The sequence below is a fragment of the Chenopodium album genome, chromosome 16 (genome assembly GCF_948465745.1).
Source record: "Chenopodium album chromosome 16, dcCheAlbu1.1, whole genome shotgun sequence".
Classification (NCBI taxonomy): Eukaryota; Viridiplantae; Streptophyta; class Magnoliopsida; order Caryophyllales; family Amaranthaceae; genus Chenopodium; species Chenopodium album.
In genome coordinates, this window is record NC_137849.1 from 15,765,509 (window position 1) to 15,786,442 (window position 20,934).

The window sequence follows — 20,934 nt, forward strand, 5'->3', positions numbered from 1 at the left end:
AATAGGACGGACCCCCAACTCGAATGATGGAAAGGACGACTCATGCATGGACCTAAGACATGGTCATGGTGAAATGCATATGCAAAGTGTGTGCTTAAAAAGTGAGTGAAAGTGGCACGTTCAAGACTCATCTCATGACCATGTGGCTAGACATATGATTAGACTCGAACAAAGACTAAGTTAAGACCTCATGTATATGCACTAAACTAGACAAGTTGTAGTATTTTAGTCATAACTTCTGATTTGTGACTCCGAATTGGACGAAACCAACGCCAAATGAAAGATAAAACTCGGGGCTATAGATCCATAGGTTTTACAACTCGTAACTCTTTCTAAAACTCCGGTTATGACCAAAACAAGTTGACGCTTGTGCAATATACGGGAATAAAAATCCGGGTTGACTCAAAGGAATATGACTTGATTTTAGACATATTTATTAGCTCAAATTAATTAATCAATTAATTAATCAAAGTATTTTAGTCATTAATTAGTTTATTTAGACTTATACACAAGTTAAACAAACGGTTAGTGTAAACACATATAGATTATGCACAAGCAAGAATGCACAAATAGTTAAGTAAGCACAATATGATGTAATGAGTTTGCAATCTAACCATGGCTCTAGTTCTCTAAAGTTTAAGGATAAGGGTAGTCAAAAGAGGGTCCATGGTTATGAGTCCGGATGCATCGCGCGAAAGCCTTACCTTTGGAAAGGTTGGCGCGTATGGATGGGACCCCACAAGTTAAACTTGTTTCCATGGTTTGGTGAATTCACAAACTCGGATGTACCCTTCGTTGCAATTAGTGTTCGATTGGGTAGATGGAGCGTGAATTCCCAGAAGATTATGGCCATATATAGAACACATATGGGTTTAGAAAAGAGGGAAAAACTCATTCAGGAAGTAAAATCGAGCAAACAGTACTAGAACCGGTCAAAGCAAGAAGGCAGAGTTCTGGCTCGGTATTGGAAGAACTTGGCGTGAGACAACAGGGACCATCGCGAGATGATAGCCCTGTCACGCCACGATATTGCTCTCGCACCGCGACAGAGCCATCGCACTGCGATGGGCACTGTTTTCTCAGCGCCAGTTCCTACATGGCTCAACAGCTCTCTGTTTTTCTTAGAATTTTCCAGTTTTCGCAGCGTTTTTTCGATTCTAGTTGTGAAAGATATTTCCCAAATTTCCTACATGTAAAAAGCCTATGTTTTTGACGCATTAGGGATGGTTTTTCCAATGCGGAACTTTTTGTGATTATGCTAATAATGTCAATCAAAATTACGCACATGAATACTTAGAACTTTTCAAGTCTCATCCACTCATTTAAATTATTGCCAAAATAAATTTTAGGAATTAAAATAGAAATCCTCCCCAGTAGAGTCACCAAAAACTGTAGGGAATATTTCAAGCATCCCACACTTGAGCCCCACTATGATCATACACTTAAGCATGGTGGTGTCCAAAGGGAAGAAAGCTAGAGCAAAAGGGTCGCCAACAAGTTTTAGGAACTTGTAAACCGTTCATAGGGTGAAGGTTACACCCCTTCACGATCCATGAGATCGCTAACTCCATAGTGGTCTGGAACCATGACTGGATATTCGGGGATGAAGGTAAAAATCCAACCTAAAAGAGATTGAGCTTGACCTAAATAGGCCTCTACTTTATTCTCCTCATATTCATGTGCGCTTTCCGATCAACATACAATCAATATATTAATCCTAAACCTGTTTAATCTATGTTGGTTGAATATTAATGCACAAATAATTCTATTATTGGCGATTACTTGAATTAAAATCACATTAGCCTAAATAAAATTATTAATTATCTTATTAAGCAAGATTTAAAGTACAAATTCCCTTTAAACCTGCAAGAGAGGGCGTGATCAAGCAATAACATAATATCAAACAACATAATATTATTGACACAACAAATCATCATCATCATAACAATATCCAATCTCAAAGCATAATATTATTAGCAAGATCCTAGGCATGATACTAACAAGATTAATAACAAATCCTAGCATGTCACTAAACATTAAAAATCAAAGCTTTAACCCTAACATGATATTAGGAACATACATGATATTAGAAATATTAGTTAACTCTCTAAACATGATAGTAGGAATCATAAAGACATGCTAAGATAATACTAGGAATTAAAATAATCTAAACATGCTTGCTAAAGATATATAACAAGAAAACAACTTACTTTGTTGCCTCGTACCTCTTTCTATCAAAACAATACACACGTTAGTAATTTCAAGGAAAATATTAAAACAGTAAATCTAATCAAAGAATTGAAATAAGATTTGGAACCAACCCCTCAGAAATTTTCAACCTTTCAAGTCTAGGCCGAAAGCAACTTTGAGCTTGGTTAGGGGGGTCTAAGACTCGTGAATGCGGTATTGTATTTTAAAAGGGAAGGGTTAGAAAGAGGGAGAAAGAACAAGCTTCTAGCTTTAAGAGAGAAATAATAGAATTAGATGATTGTTGATGATTGTTGGTGATCAAGCTTGTTGATGATTGAAAAAGGGTGATATGACCTCTATTTATAGGAAAAAAAGAGGGTCGAAGGATTAGAAAATAATCCGAATTCGAATCGGAATAAAACTCGATGGACAACACTTTTGCGTATTTTGTTTTTATCATAAATTTTGATCCAGAAGTCCAAATAAGTAATATAATGTGTCGTTGGAAAGATATTGAAGTAAATTTCTAACCCAATTAGAATCAGATTAAAAAAAATTTAGAATAAAAGATATGGCCGAAATAGTGGAAGGGTATCGGTTTTGGATAGAGTTTCGTATTTCTTTCATATCTTTTTCATTATAGCTCAGAATTAATATTATAATATATCATTAGAAAGATACTTTCAAGATATATCCAACCACCTTAGATTTGGATAAAAATTATGAGGCACAAAAATAATATCTGACTGTCTTTGAACGTCTTTCATTTCAAATAGAATTAAGACTTAAAAAAGGAAAGTTTTATTCAATTTCAAACTCTTTAATCTTATCTTTTCAAAAAGGATAATTAAGATATTTTAGAAACTCATAGAAGCTTCTAAGTAATCCTAATTATTTTAGCAATGGGATTAAACCTTTGGACCGTCCACATGATCATTGGGTCGTAGGTAAAATCCGGTTTGGGCTTAGTTTAGTATTTTGGCAATAATTTCCTCATTATTTATCGAAATTGGGCTTATAATATATCGTTGGAAAGCTGTTTTCAACCCCATCCAACTACACAATTATTGAACCCATATTATGGACCAAACTAAACTGGAATGGACGTTTTTCATAAACAGAGTACGAAATGAATAATTTTCGAAAATAGAAATGAATTATTTTTATTAAAACATTTTAGAAAGCAGAGGGATTCACAAGACTCTTCAACATTTCACCTTACTCGATATCAATGACGTGAAAAGTACTCATCACTGGGTTCGGTTTTTGGGAGACACAATCAGGTGTCTACATTTACGTTCCTAGGAAATTTGTGATGCCTCGCTTTGGCGTAGCCCATCACTAATCTCAATAGTTCGGTAAGTGTTATTTTGGAATGGCAAATTTGACTCAATATTTTAGGGACCTAGGGTTTCTATGTTAGTTGGTTTAAGTGAACTAAATTAATCATCGCAACATTTGAAAAGCTAAAACATGCATCTAACATATCATTCATATATAATTTAAACATAAATATATATATATATATATATATATATATATATATATATATATATATATATATATATATATATATATATTATATATATCGAAAGCATAAGTAAAAGATGCATTTGGCAACTAGCATGACCCCTTAAGTCTTCAAGGGTCTTCTCTTGCAACTTCATGGCTTCATCTTCCAAGAAACTCCGTCTTCAAGACATAACCAAAATTATGCAACTACTAGTATAGTAATATCTATGATTAGGACTAATCTAAATATTAAGGTACAAAAATATGCAACAGTTCGCAGACCGTATTTAGATTTACAAAAATACATGAAGAAACACTGTTCGTATTTTCTATCCTAGTCGGGCCCCACTACAAGTGACAATGCATCAACACGCGTAAACTAGTAACTAACTTAGGTGGTTAATCCGATTAACGCGCCTAATTAAAACTAGTCAAAGTTGTTAAACCGATTATGTGATTAAGCGCAATTAAAATAGCTCAAATAAATAATGAAGCTCCCTACTAAATTCCGCATCAAACTTAATTAATCTGATTAATTAAGCCAGTAAACCCAAAATTTTGCCAAATTAAAATTTGCAAGTGCCGCTCAAAACCGAGGCCTAGCCTCCAAAAATTAATTAAATTAAATAAACATAAATAAAATAATTAAATCGGCAATAAAACACAAAATTACATAGCCCACTCATGATCATATGCCTAGCACCAAGGCTTGGTTTGCTAGGCAACGGCCTCGGCATGGTGCGAAGCTGCTGCTCACACTGGCCTTGCTGTTAAGCTGGGCTCGTGCTGGCTAGCAACCTCAGCCTGCACAGCCCTCGCACCTGCCTGCGTGCATCAAGCTGCTGCCCCGCACACACATAGCTCGAGCACCGCGCACACGAGGCATCAGCAAGCTACCTTCGGCAGCCACATGTGGGTTGCGCAAGCAGCCCGGCTGGCTGAAGGTATGCACGTGGCTATTGTGCCTCGTTTCGCGTGCTCGTGCCTCGGAAAAATTTCCGATTTTTTGTGTGACGTTTCTAATCAATTCTAAATTAGTTTTAGAATTAATATTTTGAGCAAACAAAATGAAAATTAAAACAAGTCCAACTAAATAAAATTCATTTAAGTGCACAAACTGAATTAATTCCAAGAACTATTCTTTAAATAAAATTTTGTCAACTTCAAGGGTTATTCTCACTATTAATTTAACCAACATAAATTAATCAAGAGATTTGACAAAATTTTAAGGGAGTTGGAATAATGAATATAAATATTCAATGAAAAATTCCAACTTTAACTTGTGAATCTTTGAAAAATCAAATCTTCCAATATGAAGATTAATTAAATTTCAATCACAAGTTTGAAACTTTATGACTTTAATCAACTTAATAGATGATTAAATCCAGAATTTTTATAAAAAAATCATGGAATTTTGTAACATAAAGTTCCAACCAACTAAATAATTAAAGGTTAGATCTTTAGTACTTAAGAGCCTCAAAACACAAACTTTTCACACTTAAAGCAATTTATTTGCAATTATGTGAAAAATTGAGCCAACCATTAAGCACCAATTACTACATAGTAATCATGCTCAAAAGTGGTCTAAAATTGCATAAGCTTAAAGGAAAGAACCAAACACATAATCACAATTAATATGCCATTAAGATTCAAGGTTTAAAAGATTTAAAATTTTTCATCAAAACGAAAAATCCCTCAAAACAGGCATTTTTGGGCAGAATTTGGCTTTTTCACATCCCTAAAAGGATCAGAATGTTTTCAGAACATTTATTCCATCCAAAATTTACTAATCTTGAGTGAAAATCTGGGTTCGGGAGCCAAAATTCTAATTAAAACGAGATTAAAATTAATAAAATCGAGCTACTAATCTAATTAGCAACCACAGCCAGAAATTAAAGCCATTTTAAACACCTTGAAAATATTGGTTACAAAAATAAATGAGCAAGGCTCCGATACCGCTGTTGGGTTTCGAAAAGTCCGAGTTTCCTTGGAAACAAAACCTGACCCCAAGACCTGCTCACAGTTAATATAACTAATAAGCATAATTAACAAGATAAGGAGAAAGACAATATTACCCTTAGCGCGTGCTTCGCTCCCTGTATGAGCTCTTACTTCGAAAGCTACGAGTCCCCCAAGTGCGAAGACCTTCAACGGAAATCCACCCGCAATAACGACCCGTCTGGCCCTTACTCAGAGTTTAGTCGAACTAGACCAAAAATAAACTACTCGAGTTTTTATGAACTTAAAGGTTTTCTCACCTTATGGGAGATGCCTTATTGAGTTCAACTCAAGTGTATAATCCCAACTCCTAAGGTTGGTATTTATAGGCAAAGGCTCCCAAAAATTCCAATCATTTTTCCATGTGGGAGAAATGATAGTGTGAGAAAAATTAAGCAATTAATTTAATTCTAAATTAAATTAAATAGCTAGACAAATAATCAAACTACACTTGGCACACACATGGGAGTGGTTAGGTGAGGACCATAAGGAGGACCACATGGCCTCCTTGTTCCCCAAGTCACCAAACCCACCAATCATAAGAAGGCATGGTCGGTCAACCTCCTTGGTCACCAAGGAAAACCGGTCAAAGCCCTCCTTGACTTGGTTGGGCCTCGCAGCCACACGCAAGCTACGCGGGCTGCTAGTGCGCTGCTCGGCTTCGCCTGGCAGCACGCACCGCAAGCCCACGAGGCTGCTTTGTGCGCTGCTGGGCCTCAGCCAGCCAGCACGCACCGCAAGCCCATGTGGCTGCCGTGCGATGCTTTGCCTCAGCCAGCCAGCACGCACCGCAAGCCCATGCGGCTGCCGTGCGATGCTTTGCCTCGGCCTGTCAGCACGCACCGAAAGCCCATGAGGCTAGTATGCGCTGCTTGGCTGCTGATGCGGGATGGCCAGCATGCCTTGCTAGCACCTCGCAGCTGTCCTTGCAAGCACGCAAGCCCTTGCTAGCTGATTGGTGCTTGTGGCTTGCTTGCTACAATGCGTGTTAGCCTAATATGTCGTGTCGTTTGATTATTTTACGTCTCGTCAATTTCTAGAATCGTCTTGACGATAGACGCTCGGCTTCGACGCTCTAAGCTCGGAATCCGACGTCTTTGTTCATAATACTCGAGCGACTCATTAATTCCTTTCGAATTAATTCGTCGTGACGGATCGTTAGTTTTCTTGGGTGTGACCCGAAGGGTTCAGTCAAGATTAAGATGTAATATCAGTTATACATTAATATTACTGATCGGAAGCGACCTCCAACTAGGCATTCCGATCACTTGACCTCACTGAATAATTAGCCTTCTAATAATTCCAAACCCTCTACCGGAATAAACACTTGTTCGAAGGACACCATTCCCATCAATTATCCCCAATCATTCATTCATGGTTCGTAACCATATGGAAATAGTAATCTCATAGATTATGAATGAGGTGTAACCTTCACAGATCAAATCGTTGTTGCCTTTGGTTTTGTCCCATTTCGTGTTTTTCTTTAATGATCCGTGAACGGTATTGAAGTTCCTTTAAACACTTGTTGGCGGCTCCCAACTTTTTGTCCATTATCGAGTAATGTCAAATCCCACTTTCTACGATTGCCAAGCATATTCACAACATTCATAAGTAGGCACATTTCAATTGACGTCTACACCTACGATATAGAATTATGGTCGATGTTTGATTATGTATAGCTTTAGATGGTAAAATATTGAGAATAAAAGCTACCATGTGAATGAAATAAACCCAAAAAGAAGCCGGAAGAGTTACATGTAAAAAGAATAGTACGAGACATATTGTTAATTGCGCGTATAATTCTTTATGCTTTACCATTTTGGGAAGAAGTGTTTAGGCAAGAGAAGCAAAAGACCAGACCATTATCCGCACAAAATTTATGAAATGGAGAATTGTCAAATTCCTGACCATTATCGCATTGAAAGGTTTTAACACCCCTTTCGAATTAAGTTTTAACAAATGCTCAAAATTGAATGAAGATGTCAAATCTTGAGACTTTAACTAAAGAGGAAACCTAAATAAAATGAGATAAAATCATCAAGCAACACCAAGTAATATTAATGATCCAATTTGCTGGTAATAGGCAAAGTCCATAAATCCAAATGAATAATATCAAGGAAAATTTGTCAAGAATAAGCCGACCTTTAATTGGTTTTCTCAAAATAAGTCAAGCTTTTGATTAACTTAAAATAAGTAGACTTTTATAGGATATTTTCTTAAAATGAGTCAAAACTTATTGGAGTACGAGGTGACCGGTTGTCTAGGTAAATTATGCCACATGTCATAATATAGTTGGTCCATGTTAATTAATTTATTATTAAATAAACTTTAAATTTTGTTTTTTCATTTCAACCAAAAAAAAAAATTACCCTCTCTCCTCCTCCTCCTTCCCCAGCCACACCCTCCCCTGTCGCTGCCCCCTTCCACTCCTACCCACCGGCCACCAGCGACCCACCTTACCGCTTCCCCTTTAGCCCCCTTCCCCCATCATTCCCTCCTATGCTCACCCTCGAAACCACCATTTCCTCCCACCACCAAAATCACCACCTGAAACCATTGCCTCGCATAGCCCTCAACAACCTTGGACAATGGAACCCGAATCTGACTCGCCTAGTCGTTATTCTCCGTCATGATTTTGTCAAAATTCTTTAAGTTTTCTATTGAAGGTAGTGATTTACGTATTTGGTGGAGAGAATAATTGAATGATTAAGGAGATATTAGTGGGGATTATAGTTAGATATATGATTTTATGGGATTAATGGGAGATTAATTAATGTAATTATAATGGGGTGTAGTGTTAATTATCTGGTTTATTTTCATGGTGGAATGGAAAGTTTGGTTTTTGAAGCCTTGTTTGTTGAATAAGATAGGTGTTGGCTGGGCAACGGTGATGGAGGTAGCTGAAGTGTTTTGCCTGCCATGGTGATGGAGGTGGGTTTTTTTTCATAAAAATAAAAAAGGTGGAAGGTTATTAAAAAGGAAGAGAAAAAAAAAATTGATAATCTAATAGCAGGTCGTCAGTAAGAAAACTCAGCAAAAGTTAAGGGGTAGTAAAGGTTAACTTATTTTGAATTAATCAAAAGGTTGACTTATTTTGAGAAGATGGGCTAAGGGTTTGCTTAATTTTGACAAATGTTCCTTATATCAAAAGGGGAGAACGTTATAGCAGAAGACGACTTAAAAAGGAGTCGTACATGTTTTCCTAAAGGACAAGAGTAGCAAAATTGAGAATTAATTCTCTTCTTACGATTGCTAAAATTGTTCTTCCTATAAAAAATAAATAAAAAAACTAGTGTGCCAGGGTGTCCAATCCTATGATGCCAAACTGAATGAGATATTGCAGCAAGAGAGAGATGAGTGTTTGAAGCGGAATTTGTAGAGAGCAAGTAGAGGTCTCCCCACACTATTGCACCTCACTAGAATTGTCCCTGAATGAAGGCCCTTTACAAAATAACCGAGAGGATCAAACTCAACGGAAACATTATTATCAATACAGAATTTTCTAACAAAAATTAAGTTCTTAATAATACTAGGAACATAGAGGACGTTTTTGAGGTGGAAGGGAGTGTTGGGGGTAGGTGTAATAGTGTTCCGATAGGCCATGAATTGGAATGTGTTTTCCATCACCAACTAAAATAATTTGAGGAATGCTCAAATTAAAACAATCAAGAGAAATTACCTAAATTGCTAGTCATATGAGAGGTCACCCCCATGTCCATGTACCATCCGTTGTCGGGATTTTGAAGACCCATGGATCTGTAAGCATGACTGGATTTAATGGGCGACATAAGAGGACTATAACGATTTAAGGTAGGCTAGCATAGTAGGCTTGGTTATGTGTTGGACGTGGGCCCAACACTGACTGCTGTAGCTACCCCCTAATCTGTTGCATTGGGTCAGTGGGGTAAGGGCAAGGGGGGAAGCCCACTGCCCTTGGTGTTGTGACCCAGCGGGATGGGCACCCCATAAAGGGGCATGCTGTTGGGCTGTATAAGGTGGGCCAGTGGGCTACTGCTATTGCTGTGAGTTAAGATTACACCCCCTTTCCACGGCCACGATTGCGCTGTTGGTCGGTCTACTATTGCCGGTGTTGTGGCGGCGACCTGCGTTTGGTGAGCAATGAGATCATGCTGCTCATGTTCCCTTTATTTATTTCTTTTGGTTTCCTCCAACAAGAACATTGAACATGCTTTACTAAAACTCGGTGTTGGGTCGGTTTGGGAAATTGACGCAGCCACTGTGTCGTACTCACCCTTAGTGAGACCCGAAATCAGTTGAAGGACCATCTTCCTCTTGGAAATCAAGTTGTCAACGTTACTTAGTTGATCGACAAGGAGCTTAATTTCTTTGCAACACTCCGCCATATAAGCAAAATTCTCAAGTCGAGTGTTGTTGAATTTCTCCTCCAAATAAACTGCCCTAGTGTGCTTATTATCATGAAACACTTCCTCAAGTTAGATCCATAATTCAAGAGTCATGGCACCCGATTTCGTGATGGTATGAACAAAGTCTTTGGAGGTAGTTCCATAGACCCATTGCTTCACAATCGCCTCTAACCTCTTCCATGTCACATCATAAATATCCGATCCGAAGGTCGAGAAGCGAAAGCATCAATATGCTCAACAACATTGAGCGCACGGGCTTGAATGTCACAGAGTTCAACCCACGTCGCGTATGGCCCTTCCTCTTGGTCTAGGGTTTTGCTCATGAGATTCTTGATGTTTAATACGACATAAGCAAGGTGGAAGGTATTAGAGGGAGGAGGAGGAGGGGTAGCATTGTCACCGGCCATTGAGGGATGAAGGAGACTGGTGGCTGGGAGTTGTGCAGTAGGCTACGGGAAGGCCAAGGATCGATTAGGGTTTTTGAAAGAAAGAGAGAAAAGAAAACCCTAGGCTAAATCTGATACCATGTAAGAGATGTAATTCTACTCGAAACTTTCTCATTAATACATATATATAGGTGATGGTACAACTTAAATATGAGAATACAATATGTACTAATTTCACACAAAATATATACGTAGTATAATAGAATATATACGAGATTATTAACGTAATCAATCTCCATCAAATTTGTTCAAATACTATTTATAAGATTTATCTCAAACTTTTTAAAAGGTAGGAATAATTTCCTGGTAGTAATCGACATAAACCTCGGTGTTGCATGACTTTTTATCCATAAATCGATCTTTCTATTAAAAAAAAAAAGAGAAATTAAATACTACCTCCGGTCCAATTTACTTGCAATAATTTCCTAAAACGGATGGTTCACATTACTTGCAACATTTTTTTTTTCTTACCTCTTTTAGTAAGTTTTTGGGTGGAATTTGACCAAAATACCCTTACTTTTATTTTAAACAACCTAATTAAACTACAAATCTTATTTCATTAGATTAAACCCTAAGCTTAAATAATTAAACCCTTATCCCCTTTAACTTCTCTTTCCTCCTCCAACCCATTTTCATGGTGGCTTCGTGGTGTTAAGAGCGGCGGGGTTCATCGGTAAATAATGAAGAGAACGAGTTTTCTCTCTCCTCCTTCCTCGTGGTTTCAGATCAGCGGCCTCGCGATTTCAAATCGGCGGGTTGCAGATCGGCGGCCTCGGGGTTTCAAATCGGTGGGTTTTAGATCGAGGGCTTCGGTGGGTTGGTTGTGTCGGTGTGCTGGGTTGGTGGTTTTGGTCTTGGTCGGCTCGTCGTTTCAGATCGCCAAGTTCGATGGGATGGTGGTTTCGATTTTTGTCGGTTGGTGTTTGATGGGATGGTAGTTTCAGATCGTCGGGTTCGATGGGATGGTGGTTTTGGTGTTGGTCGGTTGGTGATTTCGGGTCGTCGGGTTGGTGGCTTCGGTGTTGGTCAATTGTGTTAGTTATGCTAGGTGGTTTCCGTGTTGGTGGTTGGTAGTTTCAGTGTGCTGGGTGGTGCTAGTGGTGGTTGGTTATTTAGTTTAATTTCAGTTTAACTGGTTGGTTTTTTTTTTTTTTTTTTTTTTTTTTTTTTTTTTTTTTTTTTGGTTTGATTAATACCCAAGTGTATGCCCTTATTTTCATTAACTACACTTAAGAAGTTTTGCCTTGAGTTCTGCAATTTCCCCCTTTATTACGAGTAAACTGAATCGGAGGTAGTTATATAGTAATGATTTTAATTAAATTTGTAAATATACCATTATTTTAAATTTTCAATCAGCAATGACGTTTGATTAGATTTGCAATTTGTAACACTACTTAAATTTAGCTAATGTGTATGGATAATTGGTAATGTCAAGCCATACTGTGATATCTTTTAGAGGATAATACTTGGATGATTATACAATGAATTACAATGCTTTATATTTTATAGCATTTGATTTTTGAGGACGAACATATTCTATGATTAACAAGCATTATACAGGCATATTACATAGCATAGAGCTTGATCAGTGTCAAAACAATCCAAGGGAAACTACATAGCCAAGCCCAAAGTATACAAACATCTACCATAAAAATTGTGCTTAGCAATATTTACCAGTCGCAGATAGCTATGCAACAAACAAATAAGACTTATTCTCACTCTGCACAGACTCCAGAAATAGGTTCACTTCATTTATATGGTTGATAAGTTGATATTAATCATGATGGTGATGGCGTCGACCTGAAGTATACGCTGCAAGTGCTGACCCAGTAACAGTCACCGAGTGCTTTGCTAAGCAGGCACCTTTCTTGATTAGCAGCCAGAGAGTCCAAAAGAATCCAATCCATCCTGTCAGACATAACATAATAAGATCAGCAGAAAAATTCAAGTATTCAACAGCCAACTCATCTATATGATGCAGATGTACTAAAGAAAGGAGGTCAAATGCAGTCTGAAAAAAGAAGTTAAATTACAGGAACGACTTCATGCCAATCAATGGCGAGAGAAGGAAAATTGGTCTTGCTTCAGTAGACAGAAGAAACTGGATATCAATGGGTAAATTTCATAAATTGAATGCCAGAAGCAGTACACTCAATCGCTCATTGAACCAAAGGTCTAAACAACTACTACAAACAGAAAAGTTGACTATAAAGGACTAGGGAAACAAGAAGACAATTTAACCTCAATCCAATAGTGATGCAAAACTAAACAAGAAACACAACCAACAAAAGTTAATCCAACTCCAGTGTTTGATGAGCTAAATATATTTCATATTTCAGACAGCTCAAAGGATTTTATAATAAATGCCAATCACTAGTTCTAGCAATGGCTACTAAAATTAACTAAGAACTAAATTTTAAATACTGGTTATGAACAGCCAGCAGAGAGTCGATTCTAAGATGACAAATCTTAGCTATGATAGATTGAATAGGATGTGCATCTAATTTCCAGACTACCTCTAAAAACATCTGACGACAATCTCTTAATTTCTTTCCCACATCTTCTCTCTTCAGCCTTTTTTCGAAACCTTTCTGGTTTCTCCATTTACTTCTTCAGCTCCAAAATTTCTCATGAAAAATCTCACTGAAATACACTTGCGTGTCTCTAATTGAGTCTCCACAAAAAGAAGACAACTTACATGACAGAAGAGAATACCTAATTATTACAAATCCTGCACCATCTCATTAAGATCCTGAAAACACATGAACCCTGGGCTGAGGCAACTGCTAGACTGCTTGTCTGATATCTAATATAATCACTGTCTCAAGACTCTCAACAGAGCATAAACTTACAATTTCCAAGTCACAGAAAGAGAACTTACATCCATACCACCCACTATATCAGAAATTAAGCTCACTTGTTAAAATCAAAATATTTCAAGATGAGGTTCCATGGTGTATGTTGTTTGCAGATGGTATCGTTTTGGTGGATGAAACTAAAGATGGAGTTAATGCCAAGTTGGAGCAATGGAGGCAAAGGTTGGAATCTAGAAGGTTTAAGCTAAGTCGGAGTAAGACTGAATATTTGGTATGTCGCTTTGGTACTCAGAGGAGGACAAGTAATGAAGTGGTGAGTTCAGATGGAAAGGATTTGACCATGAGTGAATGTTTTAAGTATCTTGGGTCGATAATCCAGAAGAACGGTGACATTGATCAAGATGTGTGGCCCACATTAAGTCTTGGTGGCTTAAATGGAGAGCGGCCACAGGAGTGTTACGTGACCGAAGCATTCCCTTACAGTTGAAGGGAAAATTCTATAGGACTGCCATAAGGCTAGTGCTGCTCTATGGTACCTATAGAATTTGGGCTTTCAAGAAGGAGCACATTAAAAAAGATGGAGGTTACGGAAACGCGCATATTAAGGTGGATGTGTGGGAACACCGATAGAATTATAAATGAGGTTATTTGCAAGAAACTAGGTGTGGCAGGCATTACAGATAAACTAAGGGAAAATCGGCTGCGTTGGTTTGGGCATGTAAGACGGAGACCCGAGGGTGCACCGGTTCGAAGAGTGGGACCATTGAGGGGTTAAACGAGGGAGAGAGAGACCGAAAATGACTTGGTTGGAAAAAGTTAAGAAAGATATGAAGTATATAGATTTGCAAGAGGATGAAGCATTGGACCGTAAGAGATGGAAGAGTAAGATTTATGTCGATGACTACACGGAATAATCAAATTTGGTTCATGTAACTCCACTTATGTGATTAAGGCTTTATTTGATTCATTATTTGTTAAAATTAAAATATTGTAAAACGACAAGTGATATATTACAAAAATTCCTAAAATGTATAAAAAAGATAAAGGTGCACCAACGCACTTCCCTGTGCCTAAGGCACCCCTCACTGCGCTTCAATGCACCTCGTTGTAGTGAGGCCTTAGTTTTAAAGGGCGCAAGTCGCACCAAGGCACAAAAAGTCTTTGGAGCCTAGGCACAAGGCGAAGACGCGCGCCTTTCATATGGGAGGCGCACTGTATTCATATAGAAAAAATAATAATAATTTCTATTAAATAAGTGTATAAATGAAATTATGAGAGAAGGTGAAAGGTCCATGTGATCAATAACAAGGGTTCTTCAAATCGCATTATAGGATATGGGATTTCTCTCTCCAGTAGAATTGAAGAAAACCTGCCCATAACAAAGTCTCATGGTATATCTTAAGAATAACAAACTTACACAATAGTTATTAATGCTTTAAAACATAAAGCGCAAGATAAGGCACAAAGGCGCAAGAAGCAGCCTAGAAAAAAGCGCAAAGGCATGCGCCTTTTGTAGGTCTTTGAGCCTCAAAGAGCTAACGCGCCAACTCTTGAGCCTCACTGTGTCTTGCGCCTAGGCGCGCCTAAGGTGCGCTTTTTATAACTAAAAAAGTGAGGTGCATATAATAACATAATTTAAAAGAAAAAATTGTTGTGCGTCTCCAGGGTATGCCTCAATGCGCTTTAAGATGCGCCTGAGCTGAACCTCATCGAACACAAAAAGCACTGGATCCCTAACACCTCCTTTCTTTTATAATTGTAACACTCCTTTAATAAAAACGAAAACAGTTTAATTAATGTTGGTCTAGATATGGACAATATACTCCTCTAGATTATTCCTCACTAGGTGTAACTATTCAGAAATGCTAATGTTACTAAGGTTTTCCTTTAGGCAAAATATTTCAATATCAATGCTCTTTCTAAAGCCAAAGTTGATATTCCATGAGATGATTTAGATTCATATCCAGCTAGTTAGTGAGCAACTTTTAAAATCACTTTACACCATCTTCATTGATTAAATAATGCTTGATTATTCTAAAAAAGTATGATTACTTATTTCAACTAAATAGTTGAACCAAGAAGCTCTGCTTTATTCCATTCTCTAATCCATTCACTAATACTTCCTCCACACCATTAAACTTGCTACATTAAAATTTTGGCCCTATTCAAACTCTCCTTATAGCATACTGTGATTTACACAGTAAATATAGTCAGGTAGGATCTTGTTTGATTCACCTTTATTTTTAATTTTATTAAAATTTAAATTTTACAATTTTTAACAAACTACAACCAAAGATATTAGTTATTTAAATTGTGCATTGGCAAACGTGATACTCTTGCAAAGTTCCAAGTAAAATAAAGTGGAAGAAGTATAATCTAACTTATTTTTATTCCTCCAAACAACCCAAATTAATCACACTGATATGCATATTTATACTCCTCTTAAGCTCTCTCTAATAAACTTTTTTAGTATACACACCAGGTTACAATATTTAAAATCCTGTTTAATACCCTCTCCAACAACCTTAGATTTATTATTATTCTAGCTCACTATTCTTATTTTCAAACTCACTTACACTTCTTTCATTTATTTGCCTTCATGAATACTTTTAACACAATCTCCTGTTACATTTTCTACAAAAATAACTCTTTTATCACAACTCGTGTCATCATATTTGCTGTCTTCGAGCATTGGTCATAATTAATTGTTCATTCACTTCACTATTTCTATTTCAAACTCACTTAAAATCTTTAATCATTCCTACAGGAATCTCAGCAAAAATTCCTTTAAGCATCACAAAGCTTCCCTTATTATTTCTCTTGCTCCACACTTACTTTTTTGTCACTAAGATCCTTAATTCAACACTTTATCTTCAAAATTCATTTAAGTTTTCAAGTTGCTCCACCACCTTTTCTTTTCTCTCAATAAATTTTTTTTCTTCAAAATTTCAATAGCTTTTATAAACTTTTCTACAAATTACTTTCGAGTTTCAACCCACATCATTGATGATTTTCCTAAATTCAATTAAGCCAATTTTTTGAAATAAAAGATGTGCAACACAAATTAAATTTATAGAGTTCAAGTCGAAGATTATGGGCAGATATGGTCATCTTAAAAGAAGTGTACAATGAGATAAGTTCTTTAAGTTTTTAGAGAAAAGGTGGCAATTCACATGTCCTAAGATTCTATATAACACATCGATGGAATGGTGTGGCAGAAAAGGCAGAAAGACTCGTGTCCATTCCTAACATGTAAATATTTCCTTGGTGAAACTTCTGGATCAAGGGCCCAACAATCTAAATCTCGAGAGATAAGTCAAATCTCACTAACAACTTAATTATTGGAGATGGACAATGGTATAACGACAATTGTTGAAAAGCTCACTAACAACTGATTAACTTGAGAAACATCGGAGTGTTCCATAGAGTCACAGACTTTGACTTGGAAAGAGAAATTAAAGGTAAAATGAAAAATCTTATTAACATTATGAAGTATGTACCTAGAAAGTAAACATAATCAATAAAATCAGAGGAAATAACATAGTCTGGGGGGTGCTTGCAGGGAGGGTATGCCTCAAATTCTATGAAGAATCTATAAGAGTAATATGACCAAATCATAACCCACATTAGTTATAATTATATATGTTTAATAACTACAGATATAAGAAAGTTCTTCTACATGGCATCTGGAAAGATTATGTATCATAGTTGCACAAGATTAGACGTGGATTAATTGAAGGTCACTTCTTTCAGGTAGGTCATGAATATAAATCAGCTCAATTGTTCACAAAGAAAAGCAAAAAAAAAAAAACAAATATCGGAATGACAATCTGCAGTATATCATACTCATTTGGAAAATTTAATGCAAATCTACAAAACAAGAACTGATGCACTTGACAGATTGTAAGCAAGGTGAAGTAAATCCAGCAATTGTTTCTCAGCTCTAAAATATAAATAAATTCAAAATAAATAAATAAATAAAAATAAATAAAAAAAAAAAAGAAAAAGAGGGGCCTGAAGGTTAACAATACTAAAGAGAGAAGGGGGGAGGGGGGCATAGAGCGGGGAAAAAGGCTCAGGCCTAAAACTTACTCCTCAGGTTATACATCCCAAATCTTTACCCTCATGCAGGGTTGAAATTACTGGAATAATGCCTCCTCTCCCCAAAATGAATTACAATTTTACAAAAGTTCATAATAGTACAAGTTAACAAACAAATTCTACCTCCATTTCATATTATTTGCAACTTTAGAGAACCACATGGATTTCTAGGCAAAATTTGTTTCCGAGTGTAAAATGGTTAGAGAAAATATGGCTGCACGTGATGAGGAGATATATAGAGAGTAATGACAACCTCAAATGGAAAGAAAAACATTTGTTGCAAATAATGTGTATCATCCATTTTTTTGACATAAGTTGCAAATAATATGAAACGGAGGTAATATAACAATTATAGGTAAAGAAATGAGGCTGGAGTCTGTGCCCTGACCATCAGAAAAGTGGTCTATAAGATATTTATAGGCTTGGAACATGAAGCACCTCAGTACATAGCACCAGAGAAGCAGGTTAAAGGAAGAGAAATTTCATAAAGCTTACCTGTAACGATGACAGCAGTTATTACTGCTGCTATTGTCACAGAGGAAATGACAAAAAAAGCAATTGCCAAAGCCCCAATGTAGATTCCTGCTAGGCATGCAAAGAAAATAGCCAAGAAGCCACCAGCTGCAGCCAATGACATGAAAAGTGATAGGATGATCGCATTGACAGTTGCTGCTGCCAAAAAGAGCAAAAAAACTAGCACCCCTGTCAAGGTTAGAAGTGTAATTGTCCCAACCTGCAAGAGAAGAGACAACTCATCATTCACAAGCTAAGTAATCAAAATTAACAATCAACAAAAAACATCAAATACCAAATTTGTTTATTTGTCTCATATGGTGATAAAACATGACTTCACCAGTTTTTAAAGGTTATATTACATGTGTTCAAATTTCTGGCTCATAATTACAATTTTCGAAGAATAACCCTGAATTTAAAATTAAGATAAAGATAAGATGCTTTAAGAGATATTACTAGGGAGAAATGAACTTTCATTAAGGGAAAGCAAAGAACCACTTCGAGAAAAAGGTTTTCAGGCTTGCAGAACATCAAATGGCTAGAAGACAACTAATACTCTTTTTCCCTCGAAAAAAATCATAAGCAAAAGCAATGTTCAAACTCCACAAAGATAGAAACATGAAAAAAAAAAAAATTTACTGAACTGATATAGAAGTACATCAATTAGTGACCATTTATAACACAACCTCCTAAACAAAATTTATCGTCATTATGCTAGCCAATTTTGGATGGATTATCAATCATTTTTAAGCATCTTGGACCAACAGACCATAAACAAACAAATATAAACACTATGTTTGGATAACAATAGTGAAGGGAAAGGGAGGGGAAAGAAACAGAGGGAAGGGAAAGGAAGGTGGGGGAGGGAGAAGGAGACCTTTCATTTTCCTTCCAAATCTCTCCAACAATGGAGGGATTTGGTTTATTAAAAGTGGAAGGAAAATGGATCCCTCCAATTCCCTCACCTTCCCTCCTTACATTAGATATCCAAACAAGGGAGGATGCATCTCTCCATTTCTCTTCTCTTTCTTTCCCTCCATTTCTCTCTATCCAAACATAGCGTAATAGATACACACAAGTATTCTGCTGTTTTGTGAAGATTAAAATGAACTGAAAGATTTCTAAAAAAAAAACAGGACTCATAGATATTCATGAATGTCCAAAGCCTTCTTCCCTAATCCCCATAGACATATAGCAAGTTTGTTTGGTTCAATATTAGTAAAGGAAAGAAAGAAAAAGGAAGGGAAGAGAAAAGAAAGGAAGAGAAGAGAAAGGAAAGAAATTATATCATCTAATATTTGGTTTGATATTAGTAAAGGAAGAGAAAAGAGAGGAATTTATTGTTTGGTATGACATTAGTAAAGGAAGGAAAGGGAAGGAAAGGAAAAACTAATTATAAGCTTGATAGATTTAATTTCTTTCTTTACTCTCAAATTCCTCCAATTTTGGGAGGAAAGGATATGGAAGATTTTGTGAAGGGAGCTTTCCTTCCATTTCCCTTCGTTTCCTATCAAATTCTGTTTAATTTTTTTTAACCAAACAAGGAAGTCATATTTTTCCTTTCCTTTCTTTTCTTTTCCTCCCTACCAATTCATGAATGTCCAAAGCCTTCTTTCCTAGTCCCCATAGCCATAAAAGGCGCGACCACACCAAGGCCATAAGAACAGTGCACTATGCAAGGCTACTCAACCAACACTGGTTCGTGGACTCGCCACACCGTGTTTTTTAATTATCCAATTATCATCATTCACCCAACTCCTAACACAATTCCATATCCTATATACACGTTAATTATTACGGAGTACTAATCAAACTATAGGAACTGTAAAACAATTACAAAAACGAAGCATAAATCAATTAAATTGTCACATGCATCGGATTCCACAATATCCACAAAAAAAATGCAAAGCAATAATTTCAATACATGAAAAGTGCTATAAATATCAGTAGCATCAATAATTAAAAACATCTTAAAATGAATTAATTAAACAATATAGAACCCTAATAAATAACCGAAATTCATGAATTAATTACAATTATTCATCAAATAAGGCGGCAGACTTACAGATAGAACGAGGAGCAAACGAAAAGAGCTCCCATTACGAGCCCAGCGAAGAATATTCAATCCAGTATCTTTAGAAGCTTCTTGAAGATGCGGAAGATTCTCTCTAAAAGAATCTTTGATGCGGTAATAGAGAGACGAAGAAGAATGAGGATCAGGGAAGATGATCGGGAAGAGAAGAGATGAAACGGCGTCGTATAAACTCTTTGAACCTTCACCTTTGAAATGGGATTTTTCATGTTTGTTGTTGTTACTGCTGAATTCTTCTTCTTCTTGTTCATGTTGTTGTTTTTGGTCGCCATTAATAGTCGTTGTTTCAGCTTCTTCTGTGTTCACCATTGTTGCTCCTTACTTCAACTGATAATGAAGAAATCTGGGGTTGGTTGAATCGAAGGTTATTGATTGAATGAGAATGAGAAGATTAATTGTTTATTTATTTATGCAATAATTAAAGATTGATTGAGACTGGGAAGTTAACGAAGAACTGTAGATGACAAGCAACTTCGTGGATTGTATTTTTGGAATTGAATGGAAAAGTGTGAGCACGTTGTGGAATATTATGGTAACACGTGGGTGCTGCTCGTATATACTTCTATCTGGGATATTATTGCCCCCTGATTCTACAATACTGTATCACTTTACTGCTAATCCACTTTACTCCGAGTAAAGCACAAATATAGTCCTCAAACTATTTTTACTATTTTATTTATGCATTTTTAATCCCTCATTTTTTGTATGAGTACTTTTGATCCCTCAACCACCCTAAGTTACAAAAATATCACTAGCCTTCTCTTTAATCACTTTAATTAAGGTGATCTCATCCTTTGATTTGGTAAGACAAATTTGTTATCTAAAAAAATTGTTACATTTTGCTCAACTGCTCAAGGTATATTATTATTCTTCCTTTCTCA

The 20,934-nt window shown here is 36.5% G+C and overlaps 1 protein-coding gene across 1 annotated transcript; it reads right to left on the reverse strand.

The window, feature by feature from the left end:
• Window positions 1-12,116: 12,116 nt before the first annotated feature.
• LOC145584958 (uncharacterized) lies at window positions 12,117-20,521 on the reverse strand. The gene is made up of 3 exons (XM_081641740.1): window positions 20,027-20,521; window positions 17,944-18,181; window positions 12,117-12,439 (listed from the first exon to the last, which is right to left on the reverse strand). The coding sequence occupies exons 1-3, from the start codon at window positions 20,360-20,362 to the stop codon at window positions 12,306-12,308; spliced, it is 708 nt and encodes a 235-aa protein (XP_081497866.1). The 5' UTR covers window positions 20,363-20,521; the 3' UTR covers window positions 12,117-12,305.
• Between the last annotated feature and the right edge of the window lie 413 nt (window positions 20,522-20,934).

Excerpts from the sequence above, each read along its gene's own strand:
- LOC145584958 (XM_081641740.1), bottom strand. The coding sequence starts at position 20,362 with ATGGTGAACACAGAAGAAGCTGAAACAACGACTATTAATGGCGACCAA. Across the intron at positions 18,182-20,026 it reads GTTTGCTCCTCGTTCTATCT|GTTGGGACAATTACACTTCT; the intron begins GTAAGTCTGCCG and ends CTTCTCTTGCAG. Across the intron at positions 12,440-17,943 it reads AACTGCTGTCATCGTTACAG|GATGGATTGGATTCTTTTGG; the intron begins GTAAGCTTTATG and ends TATGTCTGACAG.